We start from the raw sequence: 17,318 nt of genomic DNA, 5'->3' as shown, positions 1-17,318 counted from the left end.
TATATATTTGACAATGCTAGGCGTAGAAGAAAGTGATTCACATTCACTTGTAACGCAGGACTGCATGTGCTAAATCACAAGACAGTTGTGGTTATCTTGGTGGAGATGTTCATCATGTTTCTCTCATAGCATGCAAGCAACTTATTAGCTATCATGCAGCAGTTTGGGCTTCAGAACTGTGACATCACATCCTGTTTTGTCCAACAAATTTTGTTGGACTAAATTTGAAAGTGTAACTCTAACCTGCACAAAATAAAGCCTGCTTAAAGGAACAGTGTGTAGCATTTAAGGGATCTATTAGCAGAAATGGAATATAATATTTAATATTTTCTTTAGTGTATAATCACCTGAAACTAGAATCATTGTGTTTTTGTTAGCTTAGAATGAGCCTTTCTTATCTACATAGGGAGCGGGTACTCTTCACGGAGTCCGCTATGTTGCCCCGCCGTGTTTCTACAGTAGCCCAGAACGGACAAACCAAGCACTGGCTCTAGAGAGAGCCTTTTGCGTTTTCACGTCATCTGAAGTTAACCGTAGTTCTCCGACACGTTTGTGAAACTGCGGTAATGTGAGCCACAGAGTGCAAAACCGTGGTACCAGCAGCCGCCATCTGACTTCCATTGCTCCTATAGTAGTGTTATTTCACCGAATTCACACCAAAGTGCAGCCTGTGGCGAGCTGCCATGCAACGTCAAGGAAAAGCTGTGGCGGCCGCTCCCAAGCTCAGCAAGCTGTTGTCGTTTGATTCTGCAGCGAAATGTGGCCAAACAAAAATTGGGAAAAAAATGTTAGCGGCAAACTGTGGCCCGAGAATACCCACAGCCAATCAGTAAACAGATCCTGTGACTCCTGTGACATCTTGACCTATGTTACAAAGATTTCTTTATCGCCTTAAATACATGAATGCGCCTCCCGGCCCTGGAAACATTTAATTATCCCGGCAAGCGGCACTTCGCTGCTGCGTGGTGTGAATTCAGTGTTATGGTAAGGATGACCTATTGATCCGAGTGAGGCAAGCGGCATTACCATGGTTTTGCACTTGATGGCCCACGTTACCGCAGTCTTGGAAAGGGAGGAGTGAGCAGAGGGTTACTCAGTTGGTTGCAATCTGCAACCACACCACTATATACCACTAAATCTTACACACTGTCCCTTTAAAGCCCCCTAAGTTTTGACAAGGCTTTAACAATCCCTTCTGTTTGTAATTCATAACATTCATCTGGTAAATGTGTGAAATACGGCACATTACAGGATATAATGTTTACAAATGCCAACATAATTTTCTTGTTAATTTTTAATCGGTGCATTCTGCTGCCGCGATATTGCCATTCATCACTTTAACTCACAACGAGATCCCACAGTCCTCCATCTGTCAGGTCCCCTCCTCCTGTCAAGTAATCATGGGCTATACATGGCTGTTTAATATTCATAATCATGTGTCACTTTGACATTTTCAAAAGGTTCCCAATCACAGTCTCTGATGGCATCCTGTACAGGCTATGCATAACAATCTTCTCCTCTGTCATCAATAATTGTAGCTATCCTCAGACAAGTCACACAGGGGCTGGTGTGTTGAGATGAATACCGGGCTGCATTATCACTGTAGAGTTGTGTTTGAAAGGTTTCCATCCTCCAGATGCTGTGCACAGTAAAACACAACCTGGTTAATTCTGTATACAAAAGCATTTAAAAAAGATAGATAAGTTGATTTTACATCAGTGTGCCGTCTGTGTTGAGGAGCCACGGGGCTGAGCGGTGGGCGGCAGGTCTGTACTGTAGCAGATGGGACAACTTCCCTGCTTGATAACATGTAGCTCACATTCCTGGGATTCCTCGAGGCTCCACTCTGAGCTCCCGTCTTGCACAGCTCTTTAGGGCCGACCTTTTTATAGCTCCATGACATTCAGTCACATGTGCTTCTATGTGCTTATTACATTATCCGTAAAAAATTAATCCGACCTGCCACCGATGTTAAGTTTTGCTGTTATTCAGCCGCTTATTTTTTTTAGCTGAGGTCTGAGAGGTCATCTGAGAGGAGAAAAAAATACGAGTGCAGGGTGACACAAGCAGCTGTCAGGAATTCCTGAGAAGGAATCCCATCCTATATCTGACAAGACAAGGAAATGGACCATCACTGCAGCAACAAGGAACGCTTACATTTTGTACAGATGTGTGATATTGTGATTATTTCCTCTGTTAGAACACATTTTATAAATGTTAAATATGGTAAATACGATAACTATTAAAGTTTAGATTGGTAAAACCAGTGCCTCCTAAATCAAGAGCCCAATTCACTTTGTAACTGTCTTGTTTTTTCTTCTCAACAGTCAAAATGTATTTCAACTTTGCCATCCATTTTAAAGCCTGTCCACCACTGAAAGGTAGGTTGGAGAGACAATATGGGACAATTCAGATGGCCTTTGAAGAAATGTCATTATCTAGTTAGGATAATTGACCATTCTTCTTGTCCAAATCTTTATTATTCTTTTTTGCAGACATGGCAAAGGTCATCATATCAAATGAAGAACAAAACTGAGTTTCCGTGACATGAAATAAAAACGTAGAAAGAGGACCCACCCCATGTTGGTCTTGGTCACACGAAAGAGAGAAAAAAAAAGGAAAGAATATTAATAACAATAAATAAATAATAAAATAATAATTGAAAAAAAGTAGATAAAAAAAATAATAAAAGAGAAAAAATAAATTAATTAAATAATAAATTTAGCTTTAAAAAATAAAATAAAATGAAGTTAAGCGTAATGTTAAGTAAGAGTAAAATAGTAAAGACAATAGTATTGGTTGAATTAAGGTAAGTGAGCTGGAGAGAGACATGTTAGTATTAGTAAGAGCCATTATTAAAGAATAGGGAAGGAGTAGTGAAGATCCTTCTCTCTGCCATGACCATAATTCTTAATGTCTAGCCATTTGTGTTTTTAAAACACCCTCAGATGAACCCAAATTGTCGTGAAAACTAAAAAAGAACTTTCAGCTCCAGTTTCTAGAGGACATGAAACAACTGTGTCCCTGTGTGGGAGGAGAAAGTCCTGGGATCGAACGTAAAACGAAGTACAAAATAATGACTTACAATTAAGTCCCAGCTGCTCTGTAGTTATGTGGTTTTACAGCACGCCTCAGGGTAGTGCATATGGACCCTTGAAATAACTAAAGCTGTAATTAAGGCTCCAACATTTTCCCTGTTTTTACCCAACCCAGACATCAGGAATACCTCGGGTCTGACATGGGCAGGAATGTTAACTGCAGTGCTACCGAGCACGCGCTGGGAACACGAATGAGATAGCAGTCTGTGTTAGAAATATGATTTCTAAATGCTGTTCAGTAATGCTGCATCTGGCAGCCCGTTCTGCTCTATAGGACCTGAGCTGCAGACGGTAAACACGCTCTTCTGCTGACACCTAAAGGACAAACTGGATTTTGTAGCTGCAATAAAAAAAAAAACACTATTTTCTTATCTTAAAAAGAGAACAAAAAGAGGTTTATATTCAAATACTCTTTATTTAAAAATTACAATAATTCACAGTTCATTGGGAATTACAGCACACAATTTAACGTGATGAGCAATAATTAAAACTTTGGTTATACTAGTACCCATATGCATAAAATAATGTAAACCAAACATCAATGGAAATTTAAAACAAGCATATGTATTTGCCTGCTTTTTTAAATGAATTATTTGATCGAAAGTGAGTGAAAAACACATTTTAAATTGTCTCATGGTCAAATGACATGATTTTCAATGCACAAAATACAAAGTAAGATACAGTATATGCTTAATTGTGTCACCAAAAATAATAAAAGTATCAATTGCTGTGTACATAAAGCTAAAAAAGGCTTAAAAATAGAATCTATAAAATATTTATACATGTACAGAGAATGTCATGAAAGCCTCTGTTAGTGCGGAAGTATTCAGAATCTGCATAATTCATAGAGAAACGACAGATAAATAAGTTATGAACAAAATACATAGAGACTTCGCTCAGCGATGGCGGCTGTGTTAACAACACGGCGTGATTAATCTGCCACGCACGCTTAATATTAAGCTCCTCACGTCTACGGGAGGCAGAGACGACGCAGATCACCACAGTAACTTCAAAATGTAATCTAAGCCCTCCATCTTTCACAGTGGTTTTTTGGAAGATTCAGTTTCCAATTGCGCACATTATTAGTGTCGTACCCTTCTGCTCTCGTCAAGAAAGAGATGCGTTATAAAAATCTTTGTTCACATGGTAGAAAATACAGCAAACACTGTGTGGATGTAGTGTCTCCAACAAATACTTTAAATCCAATTAAAGTTAAATAAAAATGACTTAATTTAATGTATTTTAAAGTAAATCTGATGAAAAGTGTCTAGTGTCAGTAAAATACATTAAAGGTCTTAAAGAAATTACAGTGTATTTACTTAACATTGAACAGAAAGTCTTAGTTATGTACTGTATGTCATGAACAGTATGTGAACAAATGTCTTTGAAATTAAATTAAAAGTCCTCCCTCAGACATCTAGCCAGTTGTGTTATCTGTCATATTGCACATTATAATATACCAATAACTCTCTGGTGTCCAATACAGCTACCTCCACAAACCATCACTCAATAACGTAGAAAAGGCCTCCCATTGGACTGCACTGCGACTGGGAGAAAGCAGCCATTTCTAAAACTGAGCTCAGGACATGGAGGACAAAGACATCATTCAATAACTTACAAAATCTTTAACAACACAGTCCAAAATACTTTGGAACATTTAAACACCTTTCGTTTAGAGTATAAAAACTGTCTGCTATACTTGATGACGTGTAAAAAACATGTTTTATACATTCTTAAAGGAACAGTGTGTAGGATGTGGCGGCACCTAGTGGTGAGGTTGCAGATTGCAACCAGCTGAAACTTCTCCCGTGTACCAAGCATGTTAAACCTGACACAATGATACATAATTTTAGGTGATTATACACTAAAGAAACATACTTATTATATTCCATTTCTGCCAATAGATCCCCCTACATGCTACACACTGTTCCTTTAATATCAATCATCTCTAAACTAATTAAATCCTGTTTTTAAAGTACCACTTCAATGAGGACTCACCTGGGAAATCACCTCAGACATTTACTGAGGTGATTTTTTTTCCCCCATTATTCATAATTCTCCTTTGCCTCCTGCATGTACATTTTCTTACAACATCAAAAGGTTTCATAGAGAAAACTTAAACTCAAATACACACCAGTCTTCATCTATGACCTCTGAGGAAGATCCTTTCTACCAACTCCTCCCCTGCTTTGAGGCACGTATACAACCTGTAGACGGTTGTGATCATGATATTTCCAAGTCACCTTTAAAAAAAGTTAAGGTTGACCGACTACCCATTCACTTCTCCCAGCGATGTAACAGGCTTTATCCACAGTGAAAGATAATATCTCCCACCCATTCAGAACTGTTATTCATGCTGCATAATGAAAAACAGCAGCTGTGCGTCACCTGAAGCGATGAACTGCAAAACTGTGTAACAAAGACATAATTTCAAAACAGTAAGCATATGAAAAGTCAGTGTGAAGGCACGTATACAAAGAAGCGCTTTTGCAAATACTCAAATAAGTATATCAAAAGCTCAATGTTTCAATGTGAAGGGGCACACAACCTGTGGTGCAATATACTAATGTATATCCATTAGAGCTATATATTATATTAAAGCTCCATTTAACAATATCTTTGATATCAACAATAAACGACATTCTAGAAATGTGAAAGCGTTGCTGCTAGAACTTCTGATCCCAGTGAATATCCAGCCGATTAGACCGTTGTCAGGCTATTAAATAGGCGTTATCGGTGGCTATAAGCCCCATAGATGTGGGTCAATAGGGCCCTACTACACCCACTAGTAGGTTCTCTATTCCCAATCTATACCCTGGAGACCGAAGTTTGCATCCCTTTTGTGTGTTTGTTGTTGTTTGTCTAAACCTAAAGAAGTCTTAGTTTTATTGCCTAAACCTAACTGTTTATTTTTTTGCCTAAACCTAAAGAAGTTGTAGTTTTTTTTGCCTAAACATAAAGAAGCCTTTTTGTTTGTGTTCAAAACGGTTCATTCAGTTTAACATGTTATATCGTGTTGTTTTTAAGTAAGTAGGTGTAGTAGGCCCCATCTATGGTGCTTATAGCGACTAATAACGCCTATGTAGCGGCCTGATAACAGTCAAATCGGTTGGAATACCAGAAGAGAAAGACGATCTGTGTCCAATGGATGTGCAGTGGACACCTTTAACATAAACAGCTCTACGTCAAGGCTCTGCTGCTGTGAGTTTCTGCCACCTAGTGGTCAAAAATCAACTTAACGCAGCTCTCAGAATCGTCAGCAAAAACATTTGGTTCTAGCAACTCATCTGTATGGACAAGTATTGTAAACATTGAAGGAAAGGTTTCATTAGGAATGTACTGCATTCATTGTACTAAACTAAAAAGGCTAACAAACCAAATAATCCTTGATGCACACTGAAAGATGGAGAATGTCACTCAGGGTCACATATCAGCCCCCAGACACGGGTTTTCCCAAATTCTAGCTTGCATCAAGGCTATAAGAGTGCTGCGAGGATGACGCATTTTTGTAGGCCAACCAGGAAGTTAGCCTCGCACTGGTTCCCTCGACAAAAAGCCAATGGGATTTTTCCAAAATCCAAAAGAAATGTGTCGTAGAACAAAAAATGTTAAAATCTCAAGCTTGTGTTAACCACAGACCTTATTTCTGGCATCCAACTAAAAACTCATTCAAAAAACCCATTGAAGTGCAAAAATGCTAACTAATTTCCGGGTTTTAGGACTCATTCCTTCAGCACTCTATTACAACAAACACAACGTCCATTTGAAGACATGCAGAAGTTCAATGGTGTTTTCAAGTGCTGTTTCCTTGTTCTTGCTCAAACTGCAGCATGGCGAGCTGTGAGCGAGAACCGAGACCTTCCATGTTGCTCTGAACACACCTATGATAGATGTCTTCACTTAGCCGCGGGTTGCAGGCTTGGTAGCTGTACTGCTGGTGCAACGCCGGCTCCACTGCCCTGAACACGTGCAGATCCGAATACTTTAAGAACATGTCGAAGATGTCCAGAGTCTCTAGGATGTCTTCGTTCTCTTGGACGTCTGCCACCATTCGCGTGCGCGTCGCCATGTAGTCCGAGTTGTAAAAACACGCTTCTTCAAATGACCTGCGGTCAAAGTGGCCCGCGTCCTTGATCAGATCGACTGTGGCCGGACGCTGCTGGTTGTGGTAGGCCACATCGGGGTTGAAGTCCTGGAAATGGATGGGGAAGAAGACCTGCCAGTTGTTTATGGAGTTCATGCGGCAGCGGTTCAGAAATTCTGAATTAACATTTGTGTTGACGTTAGCCAAGAAGAACAGCGAGTCAACTGGGTGCTTCTTCGAGATGATGTCCATGAATTTGATCTGGGATGGCATTTCAGTCTTGACGCTAATCCATGGGATTTTTACAGAGGGGTATTTGCGTTCATAAGTGGTTATCTGTGTCTTCACGCTGGCAAATATATCATTCTGGTTGACTTGCTGTGCCTCCACTGGGTCATAAATAAACAAGAATGTCAGGATGGCGTTTTCACTCGTCTCAAAAGCATTCGAGGCAAAGACTTCCAGGAAATGGTCAACATAGCTCCGATCCTGCAGAGTAAGAGGGATAATGATGTGAATCCTTGTCGCCTCGGTGACATAGGGCATGGGGATGATCTCAATCCGGCTCAAAGGTCGCACCAGATGAACTCGCTTAGTGATGGAACGGCTGTGACCTTTCTGGTTCACCACCTCCAGCTGGAGGTCCAAGGTGTACTCCATGCCCCTGACGGGGTCGAAGCGCCGGTACCCGTTAATCAGCTGCTGCTTTTTCAAGTGCAGGACAGGCTTGTACTTCTTGTTCAGCTCCACCATGGCGGTTTCAATGACATCAGCCACGTCCATGCGGTCAATACCCTGCAGCTCACACTTTGGAGAGCCATCGATGCATGAATAAATCTCCTCCTCTGTAAAGTATTCCCACTTCAGAACTTCAAACCGAGATTTTGGTTCAAAAGGCGGATTGATCCCCACGGGCCACTGGGCGGTTCGGTTGCCCTCAAAGGCGACCACACTCACGTTCTTTATTTCTGCCTGTGGAGACAGAAGAAGTGTTCAGATCCAGTGTTCATCTTGGCAGCTATTTTAGATTTAATCTTAAAACAACAACAACTCCAAACGTTTTAGTCCAGTTTTAGTCGCCAAAAAGTCATTTGATTTAAGTCAAAATGTTTTCTCTCTTAATTATGTCAGCTATTTTTTTTATTTAATCTAATTGCGGTTAGTTTGAGTCGTCCTGACTGAGCTCATTAATGATGCACGGTTCAGTCGCACCCACCGGTCCGTTATGAGAGCCAATCCGTCCACCCAACATGTAAAAACATGCATTACTCAACCACACAAACCGCCAACTTTATGCATTATAGTAGCACAATTGTCAGGACTGAGGACGGAGACAACAAGGACAGAGACAGGCTGTGTTTGAGACAGAGAGAAGGGAAGAGAAGGTGGAAAGTTACAAAAATAAAGAGAGATTTTGGTAATGTTTTTATGTTTTTAAACTACCTTTTAGCTTGTCTTTTTCATCAATGATATTGCATGTTTGATATTGTCATCATTAGTGTTTAATGACGTCGGTGCCGTCTCATCATCGTCTTGTCTTAGTCATGGAAAAAACGGTCGTTGACAGTCAGTTATCGCTGACGAAATTAGCCCTGTTCAGATCTAGACAGTTGCTGACCGGCCAGGTTTTTATTTTTGCCTGAACCATGGGTGATTTGTGACACTTGAAAAGCAGCTTACCTGCAGCTTAGCAATCTCATCGTAAGTCTTCTGGAGTTCTATCTCAGTGAAGTATCTGTGCAGCCTGTACATCTGTTCGGGGTCGGACACTGGATGGACAGTCAGAGCTCTCTTGAACTGTTCACTTTGTTCTTTATTCGGATCAGAGTTTTTCCCCAACTCATAATGGTGGTACTGAAGACCCTGAGAAGAAAACAGAGACGTCTTTTCATGAGGCATCTCAAATCCAGAATGACATGAAACATGCTTAATGTTTTTCCAAGCGTAGTTGTTGCGCTGTGCTACTTCCATTAAAACAGACATCGCACGCCATCTAGATATCATCTTGTTGGCTCAACTTCACTGCAAACGGGCTGGTTGCAATTAGAGCTGCAACGATTTCTTCAATAGCAGTCAACTATTAAATTAATCGCCAACTACTTTGATGTTTGATCGATTGGTTTGAGTAAAACATAAGAGAAAAACTGTCAAAATTGTCTGATTCCAGCTTCTTAAATGTGAATATTTTCTAGTCTTTTCTCCTCTATGACAGTAAACTGAATATCTTTGAGTTGTGGGCAAAACAAGACATCTGAGGACGTCATCATTTTTCACAATTTTCTGACATTTTATAAAGCAAACAACTAATCAATTATTCAAGAAAGTAATCAAGAGATTAATCGCCGATGAAAATGATCGTTACTGTAGTTGCAGCCCAAGTTTCAACCATAATTGCATAGTGAAGGAGAGAGAGAGAGATTCATTGTGTAAGAACTGAATACTATCGTTTCTACTGTAAGAGTTTTGATCATTTCAGGAATTAAATTTGTCCTGGGAATATGAGGTTTAAGAGATGCTTTATCTTAATTAATTTCACCACTTTTTATATAATAAAGTATCAGGTTAAAAAGCAAGAATTTAAAGGTTCAACACAAATGACGTGACTCACTGGCACCAGAATCCCACTTAAAGACACAGTCACTTAAGCCGAAAACAGAGTAGTCACCTAAGGAGCTTGAGTGATTAAAAAAAAAGTGAATCCAATCTGATCAAGCTATTAAAAGAACAAAGAATGGAGACGCTGCTTAACTGAGCAGCGAGGCCACTCTGTTGTGAATGTTTGCCAACAGACTGTAGTGGTGCACTTAGTGAAGCATTATCCGTGCCTAATTGTCATCAATGTTCTCTTGTAACAGAAAAAAATTGATGTCTGGCTCGGTGTTCAAGCTGTTTTCTTCACCCACACCGAGCCTTTTAACTTTCCCCCTGCTTCCCTCCCTCGTTTAGGGGGCTCTGCTGGAGCTCTGCTGGCTCAGGGCACTTTAGTTAGCCATGCAACTCACTCTCAACTGCGTGACAAGATGGTTTCCTGCACTGTGTCTCGGCCGAGGAGGAGAAAATGGAAGCAAAAGATAGTGGAATAACTACAAAAATACTGGCTTGCATGTAAATTGTATAAATAGTAAAGACAAACCACCAACTTTGGCATGGATGAAGCACACTGTGCTGAATACAACAAACAATCGTCTGAAAGGGCACTGGGACAGATCAGGTCTCCACAGAGCTTGTTTGACCTTAAATGCTAATGACATTACAGGAGCAGGGCATGTTGACCCACAGGGGATTTTCACACCATTGAACCTAAGCAAGGCTGAACTCAGCTGCGCTCTGCTTCCCTGTTTACCTATTCCGTGCTGCTGCTGGAGCGGTGGAGGAAAGGCTAAAGGGTATTAGCAATCTACTCTGTAATATAAATACCACCTCTGTTGCTAGAATGGTGATTACACTTTTATATAGCTGTCTGTCAGTTTTAAGTGTGTCCCAGAGGCACAGCATGATTTCTGCCGTGGCAGTTTTGTTTTTCTGTCGAGAAGGAGAACCTTTAACCCGTCTCCCAAACGGTTCCGAGTGACAGTCTGAGTAACTTTTTATCTCTGTTGCTCGTCATTCATTTTAACTAGAAACTGCCTCATTCTCATTCCTTTAAAAGGGATAGTTCGGGTGTTTTGAAGGGGGTTGTATGAGGAATTTATCCATTGTTAGTGTGTTATCTACAGTAGATAACGGTCAGCACGCCCCCAGTTTGGAGAAACAGATTTGAGTTAACGCATTGAAGCAAAGCCATGTACTGCTGTGGACGGGACCGGCAGCAAAATGTATTTTAACGCCTAAAATGAAGGCTCACCTAAAAAAAAAATCAGTATCAGTTTAAGTGTACACTTTATTCAGAATATTTTCGCCATTTTACCTTGCCGTCAGACAGCTACTGTATACAGTCTCTGTTTCCGATGGGGAACTGAAGCCGTTATCAATGCTCTCACCTAAGCAACCAGACTCCATTGAAAAAAAACTGTAATTTTACAAAGCAGAACACGGGGGTTGCTGGTCTACCGCTTTCTCTATCGGTTAGTTTGTTTGTGTTATCGTGTGACTTTGGTTAGTTGGGATTCACCAATAGCACAAACAAACTAACCGATCGAGGCAGCGGTAGACCAGCAACCCCTGTGTTCTGCGAGATCAAATTACAGGTTTTTTCAATGGAGTCTGGTGGCTTTGGTGAGAGCACAGATGGATAAAACAGCTTCAGTTCCCCGTCGTAAAGAGCTGTCTGAAGTCAAGGTAAAGAGGTGAAAATATTCTAAATATAGTGTACACTTAAACATAAAGTATATTGATTTTTAGTACCTCATACAACCCCACTTCAAAACACCCAAACTATCACTTTAAACATCAAACATTAAGAAGCCGAGACACAGTTTTATAGATTTAAAAAAGTATGTATATTGAGAAGAGATGTACGGTGTTGACTAAAGGCAGTATGATGACGTGCCCAGTTAAGAAAACACTCAACCTACCTCATATTCACTGACGCAGTTTGTGTTTGTGTAATCGATGATGCATCTTCCGAGCCACTCATCAGGCCTCGCGCTCAGGATGTCATTCCTACAGTTTTCCAGGTAGGGCTGGAGTCGCAGGAGCAAGGTCCGCGACAGGACGTACCCGAACCCTCCGTAGCAGTACTTCCCCTCCATTTGTCCACCTATGAACTCCTCAGGACTGCCCATGTAAAGCTCTCGATCCATACTCATGTGATCCACCAGGGTCTTGATCCTGTCAGCTTCCGTGTAGGCGTCGTCTTGGACGAAGTAAAACCAATCGTATTCATTGATGTAATGGTCTAAAATGTATTTGATGTTCTGAAACATGTTCCATATCAGCCTCTCGTCTCCATGAGAGATAACAAACATGCCGTGAGGGACTTTGCGGTTGCGCATGCCAGTGAAGAATATCACCGTGTCAAAGTGATGGCTGATGGTGCGATTGACGGCTACGCCCAGAGTGTTTATGGTGTTTTTGGATGTCAGGACACCGACGAACAGACGCTCTCGCATCCCCAACTCTGAGCTGATGTATTTAGCCCTGAAAAAGACAACAAACAGCTACTGAATACATGCTAAATAAACATTTTAACTAAAACTACACTTGACAACAAACTTTAACCAACGCTGAACAATTCTCCAACTTACTTAGTTTGACCATTTTCTTACTATAACTTTCATGTTTAGTTTATTAACTGACCCTGAAATCGATGGGAATAATAAGAACTGGAAACAGTAGTTTATAAAAAGCAGAAATGTTGGATCCAGATTAAGATCTGTAGGTTTGTCCACCAAATGTCATGGAAGTCGTGGGTGTATGTAAATATCCAGAAATACAGAATAACAGGAAAAACCATAAGCTCGCTGGAAAAGTAAACATGCAAGGACTTGACTGTGATTCATCATTGAAACTGTAACCCAACCTAACTTTTTATGTCTCTATTGTCCTGTACTTGGCATCTAATATGCCTCACATTAGAGCTTCAACAATTTCTAATTGAAGCAGATTGAACGAAAATAAATCATTCTTTTCGCCAAACATTTGCTGGTTCCAGCATCTCAAACGTAAGGATTTGCTACTTTTCTTTGACATATATATATTAGTAAATTAAATATATTTGGGTTTTGGACTGTTGGTCAGATAAAATAAGACATTTGAACTAGGGGTGTAAGAAAATATAAAAAATATTGAGTATCGCGATATGTTTGTATCGATTCTCAAAATCACAGTATCGATTTTTAACTAATAATTTACACGCAAAAATTAACTGAGTCATCATTACTTTGTAAGTGCAGTGTCTTCTCAAAGTAGTGCTATGATGTTGGATGTTAAAGGGACAAAAGTAAACTTTTTTTATTCAAATTTTACACATATGGTGGTGTTTTTTTATATACTTTGACAGTTTTCCTAAAATTTGATTTAAAAAAAAAAAATTGCAATATATCACCTTGCTTACAGTATCGCAATATATTGAATCGTAACACCTGTATCATGATACGCATTGTATCTCCAGATTTTTGCCAATACACAGCCCTAATTTGAACACATCACTTTGGATTTTGGATAGTTATGAGCTTTTTTCACCACTTTTTGACACTCCATAAATAAACTAAACCATTAATCAATTAATCAAGAAAACAATCGTCATTAATCGATGATGAAAATAATAAATATGGTAAATGTCCACAGGGGCGTTTTTTTATCGCAAGAGATCACATCGCTTCCCAGCATTGGACACTTGATGGGCTGCCACTAGGCACAAGGCACCCGATGGGATGAACGCTTTTCCTCGTAGGCTGCTGCTCCCAGCTTTCAAACTGGAACCAACATGGCGGCTCGTTTGGAAACTTCCTTCTCTTATATCACAAAAATAGTTTGCCGAAATGTGTTTCTGAAAACATTTGAGGCAATAAATAAGCCGTGCAGTTGCTGAATCTGTCTTTATTTTGGATCGACAATGGTTAGTTTAAAAGTTTCCAGAAGCGGCGGGTTGCATCGGACCCCCTTGATTTGCATAAAGTAGTCAAAACTCAACTTTATGCAAATGAGGAGCGGCCAACGTGACGCCCCGTCTCTAGAATCTACCACGCCACCATGCTACCAGAATGCATTGCACGGCTGCTTACAATAGACAATGGATGGGAAGCATGGAAAGGCAGCGCCTGTTTGGACATGTACCATTAGTTGCAGCCCTACTTTTTATACCACACCACCACATGGCACTGGTTGCCTGTGAAACTTGGATGCTGAAATGCTTTAACCTCAGAAGACCTTTTCCACAGGGAAAAGTCTTTTTTTCAGAATTGCAATGCAATGCAAGCACTGTGGGTGTGAGGGCTAACATTCAAACAAGGTCTCCATCCAGGAAATCTTGGAAATGTCTGCCTGTTTACAAAGAAAATGTAACTCATTCAGCATGGAGACATGGCACAAAATGTAGTTGACCTCAGCTCTGTAGCAGCAGGGAATGAAGTGGGGCTGTAGACTTTCTGTGGCATCTTGTTGAAGGCCAGTGACATCAGGGAGAGGAAAAATACTGCAGAATTATACTTAGTTATATCATTTTATTGGAGTGATATTGACTCAAAGAAAGTTTGGAAGATAAACAATGAATATCTTCAATGTTTTTAAGTGAATTTATTGTTATACTCTAGCGTGTTTATTTCTACTTTATTTTATGTTGGATTTGTTTCAGTTCTGTTGTCTTTTTTATGTTTGCCACTGCTTTTCGTTTATGTTTTCGCTATGCGAAATAAGTGTTTATAATGTTTCTTTCTGTTACTTTCTATACTGACAATTTGAAATAAAAACTAGTGGAAAAAAATATATACTTAGTTATGCCTGCCATATTTTATGGCAGACGGAATCTCCGTCCTTCATAGAAGAGTAAATAAATAAGGGAATTAATACAAAGATAAATAAATAAAAGAAGCAAATTATCCTGTTTAATTTCCCCTTTTATTTATTCATGCATTTATTTTTGCACGTATTTTTTTAGATTTATTAGTATTTATTTATGTGTTTATGCATTTATTGTCAGCCCCCTCATTTACACAATGATGCAGAAATGTATAAAGAAAAGAATACATAAATAAATAAGTTTGGGGAAATAAATAAGGGGTCAAATGTTAATGGAAAAATACATAAATAAATCCATACATTTAAGACTAAATATATAATAAATTAAAAAGATAAGTGCAAAAAATAAATTAATAATAAATAAATAAAATAAATAAGTGCAAAAATAAATTAATAATAAATGCATAATAAAAATAAATAGATAAATATATAAAAGGAAAAATTAAACAGAAAAATAATAAATAAAATAAATAAGTTTGGGGAAATAAATAAGGGGTGAAATGTCAATGGAAAAATACATAAATGAATCCATACATTTAAGAAAAAAATATATAATAAATAAAAAAAAGTAAGTGCAAAAATAAATAAATAAATGCAAGAATAAATAATAAAAATAAATACATAAATATATAAAAGGGAAAATTAAACAGAAGAATAATAAATAAAATAAATAAGTTTGTGGAAATAAATAAGGGGGGAAATGCCAATGGAAAAATGCATACATAAATTCATACATTTAAAGAATATATAATAAATAAAAAAAATAAAAGGAATACAATTAAATATATAAAAGGGAAAATTAAACAGAATAATAAATAAATAACAAAGATAAATAAATAAATAAATTAAAACACATTTTATCAATAAATAAATGCCGACATTTGTTTTTAATATTAGTTTTGCTTACTCTAATGACATTTATTTATTTATCAAGTCATGTATTTATTCATTTATTTTGATTTTGGCAGTTTCAGTCCTCCATAATATTCACCCACACATACCCACATGAAAACTAGTGACACCTGTACACCTCATCAATATGCAAGTCTGGTTCCAGAGCAGTTAAAGTAAACACAAAGCTTACCTGAAGACTTTCTTGGGGGCTCCCTGCTGGACTTGTTTATAGGGGACTATTCTGGGTTCAAAGTCCTCCTCGGACTCCAGCTCGGTACCGGTGGACAGAGAGATAGAGTTGGGCTTTCTGGCTCCTTTCAGCTGTCCATCCTGACTCACAGTCACCTCCTCTGCCTCCTTACCGTCGTCCCGGTAACAAGCTGCTTCTTCCGTCCAGTTCACACTCAACAAACTCAACGTGAAGCCTAAAGAAATACCGATTACCACCGGGCCGACCGACCGCAGCACAGAAATAAACGCCGAGAACCTCATCTTGTTGTCGGCTGCTCTCTGGTGTGAAGAGTCCCTGAACAGGCCTCTCTGGTCCGGGACACAAGGAGGTCAACTACATCAAGTCTGACTCCAAGGAGCTTGTATCCACATCCAACTTAAAGGAAAATATGTAACTTCCTCCTTAAATGTTACGCAGGATTCTTACGTGTCAGTGTAGCTGCTGCCTGGCTCCTCCTCCAGCGGACTGACGTCAGAGGAGGAGGGACTATATCCAGACTGGGCGGATGAATCCAGGCTGCACAGCGCGGAGGGATATTTTTGTTTTGTTTTTTAAATTGAGGAAATTCAATACTGTTTCTACATAAAGTATACATTCTCTGGTTTTTCAATAAAAATATAAATAAATAATAAAAATAAATAAATAAATTCATAGATAAATAATAAATAATAAAATATATTTTACAGTATAAATATGACAATAACCTGATATTTTCTAAAATGACAATAACCTGATATGTTCAGGTGGAATTTCATTTAATTCTCACTGTGCAATATCATTTTCCACTTGTGCAATTTTGTTAATAGTCTGCAGCGCGGAGGGATATTTTTGTTTTGTTTTTTTAAATTGAGAAAATTCAATACTGTTGTTACATAAAGTATACATGCTCTGGTTTTTCAATAAATAATATAAATAAATAATACAAATAAATAAATACATAGATTAATAATAAAATATATTTTACAGTATAAAAATGACAATAATCTGGTATTTTCTAAAATGACAATAACCTGATATGTTCAGGTGGAATTTCATTTCATTCTCACTGTGCAATATCATTTTCCACTTGTGCAATTTTGTTAATAGTCTGCAGCGCGGAGGGATATTTTTGTTTTGTTTTTTTAAATTGAGAAAATGCAATACTGTTGTTACATAAAGTATACATGCTCTGGTTTTTCAATAAATAATATAAATAAATAATAAAATATATTTTATAGTATAAAAATGACAATAATCTGGTATTTTCTAAAATGACAATAACCTGATATGTTCAGGTGGAATTTCATTTCATTCTCACTGTGCAATATCATTTTTCCACTTGTGCAATTTTGTTAATAGTCTGCAGCGCGGAGGGATATATTTTTTTTTCTTTAAATTGAGAAAATTCAATACTGCTGTTACATAAAGTATACATGCTCTGGTTTTTCAATAAATAATATAAATAAATAATAAAAATAAATAAATACATAGATTAATAATAAAATATATTTTACAGTATAAAAATGACAACCTGATATTTTCTAAAATGACAATAACCTGATATGTTCAGGTGGAATTTCATTTCATTCTCACTTTACTTGTACAGTAATGGAGAATTTTTTGGGTGTGGTTT

The 17,318-nt window shown here is 38.3% G+C and overlaps 1 protein-coding gene across 1 annotated transcript; it reads right to left on the bottom strand.

The window, feature by feature from the left end:
- Positions 1-3,493: 3,493 nt before the first annotated feature.
- On the bottom strand, positions 3,494-16,178 carry chpfa (chondroitin polymerizing factor a). The gene is made up of 4 exons (XM_074659741.1): positions 15,665-16,178; positions 11,697-12,261; positions 8,863-9,045; positions 3,494-8,154 (listed from the first exon to the last, which is right to left on the bottom strand). Exons 1-4 carry the CDS (start codon positions 15,964-15,966, stop codon positions 6,892-6,894), a joined length of 2,313 nt encoding a protein of 770 aa, XP_074515842.1. The 5' UTR covers positions 15,967-16,178; the 3' UTR covers positions 3,494-6,891.
- Between the last annotated feature and the right edge of the window lie 1,140 nt (positions 16,179-17,318).

Source organism: Sebastes fasciatus, chromosome 14 (assembly GCF_043250625.1).
Source record: "Sebastes fasciatus isolate fSebFas1 chromosome 14, fSebFas1.pri, whole genome shotgun sequence".
Lineage (NCBI taxonomy): Eukaryota > Metazoa > Chordata > Actinopteri > Perciformes > Sebastidae > Sebastes > Sebastes fasciatus.
This window is presented reverse-complemented; position numbering and strand designations above follow the sequence as displayed.

What these genes read in the sequence shown, in the direction of transcription:
- chpfa (XM_074659741.1), bottom strand. Translation starts at nt 15,966, where the DNA reads ATGAGGTTCTCGGCGTTTATTTCTGTGCTGCGGTCGGTCGGCCCGGTG. An exon ending in ACTGCGTCAGTGAATATGAG is followed by an intron (nt 9,046 to 11,696) that starts GTAGGTTGAGTG and finishes TTTTCTTCTCAG; the next exon opens with GGTCTTCAGTACCACCATTA. An exon ending in ATGAGATTGCTAAGCTGCAG is followed by an intron (nt 8,155 to 8,862) that starts GTAAGCTGCTTT and finishes CTGTCTCCACAG; the next exon opens with GCAGAAATAAAGAACGTGAG.